The sequence below is a fragment of the Ursus arctos genome, unplaced genomic scaffold, assembly GCF_023065955.2.
Source record: "Ursus arctos isolate Adak ecotype North America unplaced genomic scaffold, UrsArc2.0 scaffold_78, whole genome shotgun sequence".
In the NCBI taxonomy this organism is placed as follows: Eukaryota; Metazoa; Chordata; class Mammalia; order Carnivora; family Ursidae; genus Ursus; species Ursus arctos.
The window spans coordinates 45,856-61,221 of record NW_026623098.1 but is presented as its reverse complement, the minus strand read 5'-3'; the positions used below and the strand labels follow the sequence as shown (position 1 = coordinate 61,221).

Below are 15,366 nucleotides of genomic sequence, written 5' to 3'. Positions count from 1 at the left end.
AGGATGTCCTCCTTTCTTGTGGCTGAATAATATTCCATTGTATGTAGACACCACATCTTCTTTATCCTTTCATCTATTGTTGGACACAGGTTGTTTCCAAATCTTGGCTATTGCAAATAATGCTGCAAAGAAATGGGATGCATATATGTTTTGGGGGTTTTGTTTATTCATTTGAGAGAGAGAGGGAGTGCAAGTGAAAGCATGAGCAGACGAGGAGCAGAGAGAGAGGGAGAAGCAACTCCCCACAGAGCAGGGCATCTGATGCAGGGCTTGATCCCAGGACTCCACGATTATGAACTGAGCCGAAGGCAGACACTTAACCAACTGAGCCACCCAGGCACCCCATATGTTTTTGAGTTAATGTTTTAATTTTCTTTGGATAAATACCCAGGAGTGGAATTATATGGGTAACTGGATCATATGGGAGTCCTATTTTTAATTTTTTTAGGACCCTCAGTACTGTTTTCCATTGTAGCTGTAGCAACTGTGTACAGGAGTTCTCTTTTTCCACATCCTCACCAGCTTGTTAACACTTGTCTTCTTGCTGATGGCCATTCCACTGGGCATGAAGTGACACCTCATTGTAGTGTTGATTTACACCTCCCTGATAGCTGGTGATGTTGAGCATCTTTTCATGTACCTGTTGGCCATTTCTATGTCAACTTAGGAAAAAATTGTATTTAGGGTTTTTCGCCCATTTTTTTATTGAAGTATAATTAACATACAGAGTTATATCAGTTTCAGGTGTGCAATATGATGATGCAACAGTTCTATACATTACTCAGTGCTCAGCAAGATAAGTGTACCCTTGCCCTTTTTAAATCAGATGGCTTGGGTTTTGTTATTGAGTTGTATGAGTCCTTTGTATGTATTGGAGATTAACCACTTATCTGATACATTGCTTGTAAAATGTTCTCCCATCCTATAGGTTGCCCCTTCATTTTGCTAATTTTCTCTTTTGCTGTGCAAAAGGTTTCAGGTTTCTTGTAGTCCCATTTGTTGATTTTGCTTTTGTTGTTTGTGATTTTAGTGTCATATCCAAAAAGTCATTGCCAAGACCAATGTCAAGGACACTCTTCTCTTCACTTTCTTCTGGGAGTCTTATGGTATCAGGTCTTATATTTAGGCCTTTGATCCATTTGGAGTGAATTTTTGTGAGTGGTGCTCTTGGCTCTCTTGTCAACTATTAACTGGCTGGATAACCAGAAATTTCATTCTGGGCTCTCTATTCTGTTCTACTGGCCTATGTATCCGAGTTTGTGCCAGTACCATACTGTTTTTATTATTGTAGCCTTGTAGTGTAGTTTGAAATCAGAAAGTATGATACCTGCAGTTTTGTTCTTTTTCATCAAAATTGCTTTGGCTAATCTGGGTCTTTGTTTATTGATTTGTGTTTACATGGTGGTTCCAGACAAATTTTAAGATTATTTTTTTCTATTTCTATGAAGAATGCCATTGGTATTTTGATGTGGATTGCATCAAATCTATAGATGGGTTTGGGTAGTATAGACGTTTTTGCAATATTTATTTTTCCAATCCATGAGCACAGGTTGCCTTTCCATTTGTTTGTGTCTTGTTTGATTTCTTTCAGCCAGGTCTTGTAGTTCTCATTGTACGGATTTTTCACTTCCTTGGTTAAGCTTATTCCTAAGTATTTTATTCTTTTTGATGTTATTGTTAATGGGAAAGTTTTCTTGATTTCTTTTCCGGATGTTTCATTCTTAGTGTATAGAAGTGCAACTGACATAAGAACTAGGATGATCACTAGGGGAAGAAAGGGATAAAGAAAGGGGGGGTAATCAGAAGGGGGAATGAAACATGAGAGACTATGGACTATGAGAAACAAACTGAGGGCTTCAGAGGGGAGGGGGTGGGGGAATGGGATAGACCAGTGATGGGTAGTAAGGAGGGCACGTATTGCATGGTGCACTGGGTGTTATACGCAACTAATGAATCATCGAACTTTACATTGGAAACCAGGGATGTACTGTATGGTGACTAACATAATATAATAAAAAATCATTAAAAAAAAAGGAAATGCAACTGATTACTGCATCTTGATTTCATATCCTGCAACTTTATTGAAATCACTGATTAGTTCCAAATGTTTTTTGTTTGAGTCTTTTGGATTTTCAGTATACAGAATCATATCATCTGCAAATAGTGACATTTTTACTTGTTCCTTCCCAGTTCGTGTACCTTTATTTCATTGTCTTGCCTAATTGCTCTAGCAAGGATGTCCAGTACCACATTGAAAAAGAGCGGTGAGAGTGGGCACCCTTGTCCTGTTCCTGACCTTAGAGAAAAAACTTTCCATTTTTCTCCATTGAGTACAATGTTAGGCATGGGTTTGTCACATATGACCTTTATTACATTAGGGTATGTTCCTTCTATACCCAATCTGCCAAGTGTTTTTATCATGAAGGATGTTGTATTTTGTCAGATGTTCTTTTCTGCATCTATTGAGATGATCATATGATTTTAAAATTTTCATTTTATTAACGTGACGTGTTACATTTATTGATTTGTGTATGTTGAAGCATTCTTGCACCTAGGGATAAATCTCCCTCTTTATGTGTTCTTGAATTGGGGTTGCTAATATTTTATTCAGAACTCTGCTTCTATATCATCAGGGATATTGGTCTATAGTTTACTTTTCTTGAGGTGTCCTGATCTGGCATTGGTGTCAGGGTAATCTAATGCTGGACTCATAGAATGAGTTTAGACATATTCTCATCTCTGCAGTTGTTTGGACAAGTTTGAGAGGGGTTGATATTAATTTTTCATTGAATGTTTGGTAGAATTCATCAGTGAAGCTATCAGCCCTAGAGTTTTCTATGTTGGGAGGTTTTTGATTACTGAGTCCATTCTCTTTGCTAGTTATTGGTCCCTTCAGATTTTCTATTTTTTTAAAGATTTTATTTATTTATTTATTTATTTATTTATTTGAGAGAGAGAAAGCACAAGCAGGGGGAGCAGCAGGCAGAGGGAGAGGGAGAAGCAGGCTCCCCGCTGAGCAGGAAGTCCAATGAGGGGGCTAAATCCCAGGACCCCAGGATCATGACCTGAGCCAAAGGCAGACGCTTAACCAGCTGAGCCACCCAGGCACCCCTAGTTTTTCTATTTCTTCCCGAGTTGTCTTGTAGGTTTTATGTTTCTAGAAACTGATCCATTTCTTCTCAGTTATCTAATTTGTTGGCATATAATTGTTCATAATAGTGTCTTATGGTCCTATGTATTTCTTTTGTAATGTCTCCTTTTTTGTTTCTAATTTTATTTGAGTCTTCCCTCTGTCTCCCTCTCTCTCTTCCTGTCTTTAGTTAGTCTGGCTAAAAGTTTGTTAGTTTTGTTTATTTTTACCTAAAACCAGCTTTTAGTTTTGTTGATATTGTCTATTGTTTTTGTATTCTCTACTTCATTTATTTCCACTCTGATCTTTATTGTTTCCTTTCTTCTGATAACTTTGGACTTAATCTGTTCTTCTTTCTCTGGTTCCTTGAAGTGTAAAGTTAGGTTGTTTATTTGAGACTTTCCAATTTCTTAATATATGCATTTATCACTATAAACTTTCCTCTTGGAACTGCTTTTGCTGGGGCACCTGTGTGGCTCATCATTAAACATCTGCCTTCGGCTCAGGGCGTGATCCCAAGGTCCTGGGATCGAGCCCCGCATCGGGCTCCCTGCTCCGCTGGGAGCCTGCTTCTTCCTCTCCCACTCCCCCTGCTTGTGCTCTCTCTCTCTCTCTCTGTCAAATAAATAAAAATAAAATCTTAAAAAAAAACTGCTTTTGCTACATCTCATAAGATATGGTGTGTTGTATTTCCATTTTTATTTGTCTTGTGATCATTTTTTTATTTCCTTTTTTATTCCTTCTTTGATCCAATGGTTGTTCAGAAGTGGGTCGTTTAGTTTCCACATAGTGTTTAGTTTCCACATAGATTTTCCAATTTTCCTCTTGTTGTAGATTTCTAGAAAAAGAATATTTCTACTGTGGTCAGAAAAAAATAGTTGGTATGATTTCAGTCATCTTAGATTTGCTGAGATTTGTTTTGTGCCTATCATATGATCTATCCTGGAAAATGTTTTGTGCGTACTCAGGAAGAATGTGTATTCTGCTGCTGTTGGATGGAATAGTCTGTATCTGTCTGTCGGGTCCGTTTGTTCACGAGTTGGTTCAATTCCAATATTTCCTTGTTAATTTTCTGTCTGATCTATCCATTGCTCACAGTACGGGAACTGAAGTCCCCGACTATTACTATATAGTTGTCTATTTCTCCCTTTAGATCTCTGTGTTTCTGCCTAATAGATTCAGTGCTCCGATGTTGGGTGTGTATATACTTACGATTATTATATCTTCTACATAGATTGACCTTTTATCATTTTATAATGACCTTCTTTGTCTCTTGTTATCATTTTTGGCATGAAGTCTATTTTGTCTTATACAAAGTATGAGTATGCCCACGTTCTTTTGATTTCCACTTGCGTAGAATATCCTGCTCCATCCCTTCACTTTGAGTCTACGTGTGTCTTCAGGGCTGAAATGAATTTCCTGTGGGCTGCGTATAGTTAGTCTTATTTCTTATCTATTCAGCTACTCTGTGCCTTGTGATTGATGGATTGATCCATTTGTATTTCGAGTAACTATTGCTACATAAGGACTTATTACTGTCATCGTATCATTTGCCTTCTGGCTGTCTTGTTCCTCCTTTGTTTCTTTTTCTCTCTGTTTCTGTTTATCTTTGCAAAATGGTGGTTTCCTATGGTGATTCGGTCACCCTCCTCATTTTCTATGTTTCATGACTCGAGATTTTTGCTTTGGGTTTACCATGTGGCTTACATGTCATAGAGGAAATAGTCCTTTTTATGTTGATAACGCCTGATCTTTTGTTGTTGTTGTTGGTATAACAAAATCTTGATTTATTAATCCTTTTAAATCTGCAGTCTGACTCAACCATTCAGTTACTTATGTCCTGATCAAATCAGATCACTGGTAAAATTAAAGAATGCGTACAGACTTTTGATATAAAAAAGGCAAATGTAGACTCCAGTAGGGATCTGTTGTTTTTAGCTGTCCGCCATCCACTATTCTTGTAATGGCACCTGGGTTTCCTGGGGTGAACTGCCTGCTCTCCTACTATGGGCCCACGTGGTACACATCTAGTAATCAAGAGGAGTCCTTTTCTGTCCTGCTTCACAAATGTGTAATCCCAGGCAGACTGATGATAATGGGGTCCTGGACTTAGCTGGAACTATTACTCAAGAAGCTCTCTCTCCGGGGGGATCAGAAAGCGGCAGAACACCAGTCTGGAGTTGCTGGTGGCCATCACTTTGCCTGAGAATGAAGCCAACCGAACCCCTCAAAAATAGGGTTTAGAGAAAAGCTTAAAATTACAACTGGGGCCACTAGATCTTAAGGCTCAAAACACCAGGGTCTCATCATTGTCAGATTATGACATTATAATGCCATCTCTGAAAATAAATACACACTCTTCCCAGAGTCTCCAAAATCATTTTAGGCTCTAACCTCTTTCTAGGAACTAGCAAAATGAAAGAGCATTTTTATTAGTCTGACAAAAACTGTCCATTATTCTCGACATTAAGAATTGAATACAATGATTTAGAGAAAAATAAACATTATTATTTACATAATATATTCAGAATCATGTGGTTTCTGGTGATTAGAATTTCCTCATGCTTGGAAAGGAACAGAAGACGGTGGCTGAGAAGCACATCCCCTCATAAAAGACATCTAAACGGTATGCTTAGGATGACTAATATTAAGGATTTGAACATAATACAGTTTTCCTCAGAGGAAACAATCTTAGTTTCTAAAGCGCATTAACTTCTGACATCTCGATTCCTGGTTTCAGTGGCTGCAGACTGTGTACGTCTTTGCCACACTTAGGACGAGGAAAGTACCCGTTAAATAAGAAACTACTCTTCATACAGCAGTAACAGAAGATACGCTCACATCCTATGGTGTGACCCGTGGGGGCCACTCTCCACACAGAGAACACTGTTTGCTGCTGGTGGCTGATGGATTGCCACTGTTAGGAGCACCAGTAAGAGGAGCACACCATGAAGATCACTTAGCTTTCAACTTCTGGGTTTTAATAAGTGGTGAGAGAAAAATCAGAAACTCAGCAAAACCATGCCAGAGAAGTCCCTGGTCATACACTCAAAGGCAGCTTCACGTTTAGTTTCAGGGCTTGCGACATACAGAACGAATGCCTAGGGAACGTTCTGTCTAAGTTGCAAACTTGCCCCTCTGAAGGAAAATCGGGAAATTAATCAGCCCACCTAATTTCAAAAGTCCAGCCATGATATTCACGCACGGCCTGGCTTTCCCAAATGATGCCGAATGGCGGTTTCGAAACAGGTGATAGCAGCCCTCTTCTCGCTACAGCGGCTGGTACCTGGGCTTCGGGGAAACATCATTTTTGTACTGAATATGCAAAATGCACTGTCCCACGGTGGCATTTTAAGAGTAAACGGTGAATCGCCACAAGACAAGCCACAGGAATACTTTCACCTGTGGTTCAAAGTGGGCTAAGGGCTAAAGCACGGAGTAAACTGGGGCCAAACCAGCTGTTCCAGAGCCTTGTTAAGTTCAAGTGCATCCAGCTCACTTATTCTTAGCACTTTGTTTGTCCTCTTTGTGTTTTCTCGGGAAGCCATGTCTTCTCTGGAGGTCTCTTAGGAGTCTGTGAAACGCCCCCATTCCACATAACTTTTTCTGAAACATTCTCTGGGAAGCTTGGCTTCTCCAACAGAACCTGGATTACCCAGGCTTCCGGACCTCGCCAGCTTCAGAGCTGATGACGCCTTATCTTCATTCACCTATAAAGCTTCCAGCTCCCTACTCCTCCCCTTTTCTATTTTTGTTGTTAGGTTACCTCCTTTCACGCTGTGAATTCATTGAGAAATCATACAGATACAGTTCTATTGAATGCTCTTTTCTGTAAGCTTTTATATTATAATTAGTTGGTTAACACGCCATTCCAAAAGAGTTGTGGTTTTCTGTTTATTTTTCACCTTTGCTAGAGCACTGTGTACTTTCACTTGTTGTTACATCACTCATTGATGTCTTTTCATTTCAGATGAAGAGCTTCTTTCAACATTTCTTGTAAGGCAGGACTAGTGGTGGTGACCCTCCCTCAGTTTTTGTCTTTCAGGGAAAGCCTTTCTTTCTCCTTCATAGCTGAAGGCTAACGTTGCTAGAGAACGTATTGTTGGCCGGCAAGTTTTCTTTCACCACTTTGAATCTATCGTTCCTCGTTCCTGTTCTATAGAGTGTCTGCTGAGAAGTACACTGGTAACCTAACCGGGCTTCCTTTGTAGTTTGCTTTTTTCTTTTCCCCTTGGTGGCTTTAATGATTCTTTCTTGATCATCGGTTTTTGGCAGTTTCATTACAAGATATTTTGGGGAGGGTCTTTTTGCAATGAGAAAATAGGGTATTCTATTAGTTTCTTGGATTTGTATGTTTAATTCCTTCCCCTGTTAGGAAAATTCTCGGCTACTATTTTGCTAAAGACACTTCTTGCTCCCTTCTCCCTCTCTTCTTCTTCTGGTAGACCAATTGTTCTTATATTTGTTTTTCTCATATCTAATACCTCTCATAGGGTTTCATCACTTTTTAAAAATCTTAGCTCTGTCTCCTGAGTTATTTCTAAATTTCTATCCTCCAGGTCACTAATCTGTTCTTCGATCTGATCTGTCCTATTTCCTTAACTCTCTAATCTATTCTTCATCTGATTCATTGAATTTATCATCTCCAGAATTTCTGTCTGGTTTGTTGGTTTGTTTGTTTTAGAGAAACAGAAAACTTTATTGTGCATAAATAAAAGAGCGGTTTAGTTGTGTCTGGTTCTTTTTTTTTTTTAATTTTAGTCTCTTTGATAAAGAACTCGTTTTTTCAAATTTTTATTTAAATTCTAGTTAGTTAACTAACATACAGTGCAATATTGGCTTCAGGAGTAGAATTCAATGATTCATCATTTATATACAGCACCCAGTGCACAAATAACAAGTGCCCTCCTTCATACCCATCATCCATCTATCCCATCCCCCACCCACCTTCCTCCATCAACCCTCAGTTTGTTCTCTATCACTAAAAGTCTCTTATGAGGGCACCTGGGTGGCTCAGTTGGTTAAGCATCTGCCTTTGGCTCAGGTCATGATCCCAGAGTCCTGGGATCAAGCCCCATATCGGGCTCCCTCCTCAACGGGGAGTCTGTCTCTCCCTCTCCATCTGCCTCTCCCTCAGCTCATGCTATCTCACACTCTCTCTTTCAAGTAAATAAATAGAATCTTAAAATACAGTCTCTTATGGTTTGTTTCCCTCTACCTCTTTTTTTGTTATTTCCCATACCATATGTTCATCTGTTTTGTTTCTTAAACTTCACATATGAATGAAATCATATGGTATTTGTCTTTCTCTGACTTATTTCATTTAGTATAATACACTCTAGCTCCATCCACATGGTTGCAAATGGCACGATTCATTCTTTTTGATGGCTGAGTAATATTCTGTCATATATATATATATATATATATATATATATATATATATATATATATATACACACACACACACACACACACATCTTGGTAAAGAACTCTTTCTGTTCATTAATGTTATTCCTGAGTTCATCTAATTGTCTTTCTGAATTTTCTTGTAGCTCACCAAATCTCTTCATAACAGCTGTTCTGAGTTCTCTATCATTTAGATTGCAACATTTCATGCCTCTGAGATCGATGGCTGGAGAATAACCTTTTCCTCTTTGCCATATGATGATCCTGTCATTTTTCAGTGTTTGACAAAATGTATCTCTGCCATCCCATTTGAAGTAGCACGTACCTTATTTAGTTGTTTACTGCAATTAGAAACCATTCCTTTTACTTCCAGAAGGTGGCGCTATAGCTCTAGTTTTTGGTTTCTCAACCTGCATTGGCTCTGGGCTACACTGGGGAGCACTGGTTTTAAAAAGCTGGTGTAGAAGAAGCTGATGGCAGAGTTGGGGGAGGTGTGGGTTTAGCACCTGTTGCTTTGTGCGTGCCCACAACCCAACAGGGGGGGATCCTCAAGTCGGGGTACTCCCAGAGGTCTGAGGGCAGACCTCCTGCTGAAATCCCAAAGATGATGGCCAGGGAACAGGTTCTGTCAATGCCCTTTGTTATTCTTGTCTGCCTCTCCCTCCCTTTCCTCTCTCCCCCAGTTGTAGAGGTCCCCTCTCAGAAATCTGTGCAGCTGGGGTGAAATGGGTCCAGTCAGTGACTCACCTCTTTCGCTGTCTACCTCCTCTGTGAGGGAGGTCTCTGGCCCTGAGAGGGAGCTGGCTCCTCAAGACCCTCCTTCTCCTCTGCCTCCGAACTCCTCTCTGTCCTGCCTGCGGGGCACCTGCTTCTCCCTTCAGGCTGCCTGGACCTCTGCGAGTTCTCTATCTCTGGTGCATGTCCACCAGGTTTGGCTCTCTCCAGGTCTGCTTTTCCCTCAATTGCAGCAAATGTGGGTGGGGCAATACCCCCTCCTTCCCTTGGATTCCAACTCCCTTGGATCCACAGCAGCCTCCGAAATACTGTCCACCTACTTTCTGAAGCACAGGTGTGCAGAAATGTCATATACAGAACCACCTTTGTTCAGTTGTGAATCGCCCCTTTAATCAGGATTCTGTTAAAATATCGTGCTAGAAATCTATTTGGACATCTTATGGGATTGTGATGGAACTTTATAAGAACATCCAATATGGATAAAACTCAGATATCCAACAAACTCTGCCTTCCTGAGACATATAAATCTGAAATTAAAATACATAAGTAAGGAGGGCAAGTATTGCATGGTGCACTGGGTGTTATACGCAACTAATGAATCATGGAACTTTACATAAAAAACCAGGGATGTACTGTATGGTGACTAACATAATATAATAAAAAAATATTATTATAAAAAATATATAAGTAAGCTTTAGATAAACACAAACAGATAAAATCTAGATAGGAGAAGTCAATCACTGTTCGCTGTATAAAGGCCTTCGCTTGTTTATTCACACAATTCTGACAGGCTTGGGAATCTATTCCTAAATTCATCAGATTCAAAGCATCAGATTAGTTTTAGGGAGAGAATTGCTAGAAACAGATACACTAAAAGCAGAAAGAAATCACAGCCGGTCACTTGGAAGAAAGAAAAAAACAAAAGGAAAAAAATTTTTAAAAGGCTCCTAGAGCCGCGTAATCTGGCTTAAAGAGCCCTATAGGAATCAGGGTATTCTGAAGACACTATTGTGTATTTGGTATTGATACAGATGGTACTAGTCTTGAATCATCACATAACATTTACATCTGCTGAAAACAATAGTCTATGTTTAATGAGGATTCACTAAGATTTCTTTGCAACTTCAGATCTTTGAGGGCCAACCTCATCTGTCTTGTACCCCCAAAGTCAACCAAGGACTGTCTTTATGCCGGACATCAAGCAGGCAAACAATAGCTGCTTAAAAACAAATTAATTACCTTTCAAATTGAATCTTAGCTACCTGGAGGGTCTTGGACTTTTGCAATAAACTATAATTCAGTCTCACTTCAGTTAGTTCCTTCTCTGAAAAAGTCTTACATATTCAAATCCACCCACCTTAGTTGTGTTCTCAGGGCAAAAATACACAGTCTCAGGGCCCCATGGTTGTATGATCATTTTGACTGAAACTCTAATGGAACCTAAAGCTCTTGCTTTCTTTCTAGAAATCTTTTGTCCAAATCCTCCGTCTATCCTTAATGGGCATCACACTGGAACTTCTCAGGGAGACATTCCCTATGGAAAGGAAATTACGTACACGTGTGACCACCACCCAGCCAGAGGGATGAACTTCAACCTCATTGGGGAGAGCACCATCCTCTGCACAAGTGATGGTCAAGGGAACGGGGTTTGGAGCGGCCCTGCCCCCCGCTGTGAACTCGCTGGTCCTGCAGGTCAGTGCACATTTCCCTATGCCCCATATAGATCAGAATATTTAGGCAAGAGCCTCCCTGTTTCTATGGGGACAGTCATTTTTGCTTGGGAACATGGCTTTCCTATAAAAGTCAGACACACAGAATTACCTTCTGGGCAAATAACAGCTGGGTTCTAGATGTGCCAAGCTGTGTCCCAACTGGTGGTACTCTGATGGCCCTTCCCACTGGGGTGAGGAGTGTGGGATAGTGAGAAGAGGAGGAGGGAGAGAGTGGGGAGAATCAATGAGGCCCAGACTTTATACAGACTATTTTCAAACACTAAAAACAAACACCAAAGAAAACACTCTCTCCTGCCACCTCTATTCCAAGTTATATTTTGGGGTGCCTGGGTCGCTCAGTCAGTTGAACAGCCCAGGGTTGTGGGTTCAGCCCTGCATCAGGCTCCCTCCTGGGCATAGAACCTGCTTAAAAAAAAAAAAAAAAGTTGTATTTCTATTGGATAGGTGGGTGTGCAGAGCAAAAAGCACATGTTGATGGCTGTATTTTACTGCAGATTTGATGCAGGAGAAATAACTAAAGACACTCCGATGCAGGGGTTTGTATTCCTTTTGCTCCTTCTAAGTGTTCTGCTCAGCCTGTGACTGCATTTTGTTGACCCTTTGTCTCACTTTTGGCAATGGGAACTCAAGATGCCCTAGAGAGGTGGAGTTCAAGGCTGTGCTCTTGGCAACTCCTTCCTTTTACCTATCAGTCTGGCATTAAATGACAGTGCCTGACAATCGGGGGCTCGTTCGTGGCTGTGATTGTCCACACAAGCTCTGTGCACCAGTGAGGACAGACCGCACTGAAGGGGTCGTTTATAGATCGATCGGGGTGGTACTGCCCTCTGATGACGTTTGCAAGTGGAGAATACAGGTGATCCTGTTTAAAGGCTGAAGGTCTACATTTAAAGAGTCAGTCTTCCCACTGAACGGTAGATAAGTAGTGCCTTGGGACCTTGCCTGCCTTGGGTCTTCCTGTGTCTCTAATATTCAAAGACGTTATTAGATATGTTGGTGTATTTGTACTTCTTTGTTTAACTGAATGTCTTTTCTTGTGTTTTGGGGGGGATCTTGTTCTTAGGATGCCCACATCCGCCCAAGATCCACAATGGGCATTACATTGAAGGGCATGCGTCTCCTTATCTTCCTGGGATGATCGTCAACTACACTTGTGACCCAGGCTACTTGTTGGTGGGAAGAGCCTTCATATTCTGCACATACCAGGGAACCTGGAGCCAATCTGATCATTATTGCAAAGGTGTTTCTTATTCCTGCTGGGTTTTTTAATGGAAAATTGATGTATGAGTTTGATAAGGCTGAGAGATCTTTCTGAGAAGATTGTGAAATGAGTGTCAATAAGGGAGGGAGAAAAGCAGGGGGAAAAAAGATGGGCAGGAGACTATCCAAGGAGTCTCAGCTCTACCAAATTAGTAGGAAGAACTGTTGGAATTTCCAGTAATACAGTAGACATCAAACACCAATTTAAAATGACTTGCAGGCTTTTAACCAATAATATATCTCAGCTCAGAAGGACCTCAGAGGGTCACAAGTGGTCCTCACAAATACCTTAAATAAGAGGCTAGAAGCACAGTTTTTCAGTGAGGAAAATTGAAGCATGGAGCAAAGTCGAGAGCAATTAATTCCTGGAATTACTGAATATGGGTCCTTACTGTAATTTCCGAGACCAAAGGTGAAGTGCTCATTTCATCGCTTCCCTAGAAAGAGTTCCAGGAATTACTGCCTTTACTCCAGTCTATGTTTGCATACACTTAAAATCTTTTGTTGGCAATATTCTTTAAAACTACAAAATATGGAATTAAAAATAATATTCTGTGACTAAGCATGGTACTGAGGCCTTTAATAAAAATTGTTTGTGTTAGTCTCCAAAAGAGTCTGATGAGGTGGGATTATTCTTGCTGTTCTACAGAAGAGGGAATTGAGAGACCCAGAACTAGTCCATGGTGTGCAGCTCGTGGGTGGTGGTGCCAGCACCGGGCCACTGCCTAGCCCATGCTTTTAAACACTGCACTATATTCTGTCTCCTTTCAAATGTGGTTCTTTTGACTTTGCACAATTCTAAGTTAGCAATTTGCTTTTTGTCTGTTTTCTTTTCTTTTTTAGAAAACTAAGCTAAGGGCAGGGATGAGGTAGGAGGGACTTCAGACATGCCCATGTTTCAAATGTTAAGGAGCAGTTAGTCCTATGACTGCCTTGGTGGGTATAGGACCAGAGGGCCCTCCCCAACCTAAAAGTCAGACTTTTTGGCTAGCCACCCTCTGATTTTAGAGAGAGAGAAAATGTAGAGAGAAAATCTCCACAGAGATGGTTAAGTGGCTCTCCTGTATTTATTTGCAAGAATGGACTGCATAAACTGCGGAGTCCCTATATCTCTACAGAAATAGGAACGCTTACCCTTCCTTGCTTTAGTTGCATGGAGAAGTAGGAAGATTCGGGGAATACTTCAAAGATTAAGTATTCCAATTAAGACTCTGAGAAGGTTCTTCTCCTGAAAACAAAAGGGTAATATTCTATTCTCTTGGTGGCTGCTTTCAAGTAAAATTCATTTTGTCTTAATAACTGTCCTCTTCGAACATGCTTTATCGTGGTCACTGTGGGTCTTCAGCATTAGCAAAACCAGCCAGGAACCCCGTTAAGATTAGGATCTCAAGCGCCATTCCTAAGAACTCTGATTCTGACATTTTAAGCTGGGGTTTGGTCTACTTTTAACAAACTAATCAGCATATTCTGCTGTAGGAAGACCACAGACCATACTTTGGAAAATACCACTTTACCTTGTTGGTTCCTATACAGAAGAAAATAATTAAGCCTCATGTTGGGATAATTACAACCAAAAAGCAGGCTTTGCTTGAAGCTGAAGAAGGTGTCAATAGCTGGGCAGAGAAAGAAAGCAAAACAAAGAATAAGCTAAATAAGATAAAAGAAAGTAGAAAACTTACATTTTAAATTTAGAATCATGATTTACTAGCTTCTTAGTTTATGCATAGAAATGAGCCAGAAACAAGCATTTGATAATCAGGAAGCAGAATACAGGTATCTGTTGTATACCTAAAGAGAGTTAATGTGATAGTCCTGTTTCCTTACGGTGGGACACAAGTGGATCCAGGGTTAGAGCATGGTTATCGTAATTCCCAACCTTTCCACAGCTGCAGAGGTGTCAATAATTAAAAGTGGATGTGTAATACATTCCATATTTCCTTACTTTACCCAAGAAATGAAAAGTCAGAGAATTTAAAATCCTAAGATGCTGAGCGGGTCTCAGGAGTTCTTGACTGAAAACATGACTCATCTTTGCTGAAGGCAAAGTAGTTTAAGGTCATACATCTCTCCATTATGGCAGTTTCAACTAACAATGAATAATAAAATTTCAACTTCCTTCTCATTTTTCTAATTTCAGAGGTAACATGTATCCTCCCAGAGTCGATGAATGGAATCCGGAAGGAACTGGACATGAGAAAAGTGTATCGCTATGGAGATAATATAACTTTCGAGTGTGAAGATGGGTATACACTGAAAGGCAGTCCCCAGAGCCAGTGCCAGGCAGATGACACATGGAACCCTCCTCTGGCCATATGTACATCTAGTCAATGGAGCTGCAAGAAATGTAGGTCCTTCCTTAGTCATGGTTACTATTCATTCATTCATCTATACTGTCATTGAATGTGGTGTGATGTTTATAGCACCTGCTAAGAGCTAAGGAGCACAACAGGAGCTCCTAATTCTTCCCAGAAAGACCTTAGAAATGAAAGTAAGGCAAGTCTTGCTCTTCTCACACCGCTCAACCCATTCATCTCTCCTCAGGAACCCCCCTGAACCCTTTTTTGTCTGTATTGCTCTATTGTCGATTACATGGCATAGTAATGATTTGTTTATAGCCTGTGGGCCTTAAAGTTCAGGAGCACATCAGTGGTAGAGCAGGCCTTCAAGAATATTTCAACACAAATGAGGGAGCACTTTACAAGGTACAGAGACAAGATAGCTGGTCTCCCTCACTGATGTAGACTACAGGATTTTAAGGGGGTACAGCTGGATAGAGCAGATTTAGAAAGCACGTATGAGTGAAATCATATGGTATCTGTCTTTCTCTGACTGACTTATTTCTCTTAGCATATTACCCTCTAGTTTTATCCACGTCATTGCAAATGGCAAGAGTTTATTCTTTTTGATGGCTGAGTAATATTCCATTGTATATATATACCACATCTTCTTTATTTATTGAAGAACAAAACAGATGAACAGAGGAGAAGGGAAGGAAAAATAAAATGAGTTAAAAACAGAGAGGGAGGCAAACCATAAGAGACTCTTAACTATAGGGAACAAACTGAGGGTTGCTAGAGGGGAGGTGGGTAGAGGGATAGGGTA

At 40.4% G+C, this 15,366-nt stretch overlaps 1 protein-coding gene and 1 pseudogene across 3 annotated transcripts in view; one reads left to right on the top strand and one right to left on the bottom strand.

Annotated features, from left to right (window-relative positions):
* The window catches only part of CR1 (complement C3b/C4b receptor 1 (Knops blood group)), a 109,280-nt gene that overhangs the window by 82,897 nt on the left and 11,017 nt on the right, over nt 1–15,366 (top strand). For all 3 annotated transcript variants that reach the window (XR_008958121.1, XR_008958122.1, XM_057308922.1), the window contains 3 exons: nt 10,736–10,963; nt 12,068–12,244; nt 14,402–14,608. Coding sequence is in view for 1 of the 3 variants with exons in the window: in XM_057308922.1 (XP_057164905.1) it covers nt 10,736–10,963; nt 12,068–12,244; nt 14,402–14,608 (612 nt within the window). In the remaining 2 variants the exon portion in view is untranslated. The remainder of the gene's footprint in view (nt 1–10,735; nt 10,964–12,067; nt 12,245–14,401; nt 14,609–15,366) is intronic.
* On the bottom strand, nt 4,413–8,594 carry LOC125283453 (peroxisome biogenesis factor 2-like; annotated as a pseudogene).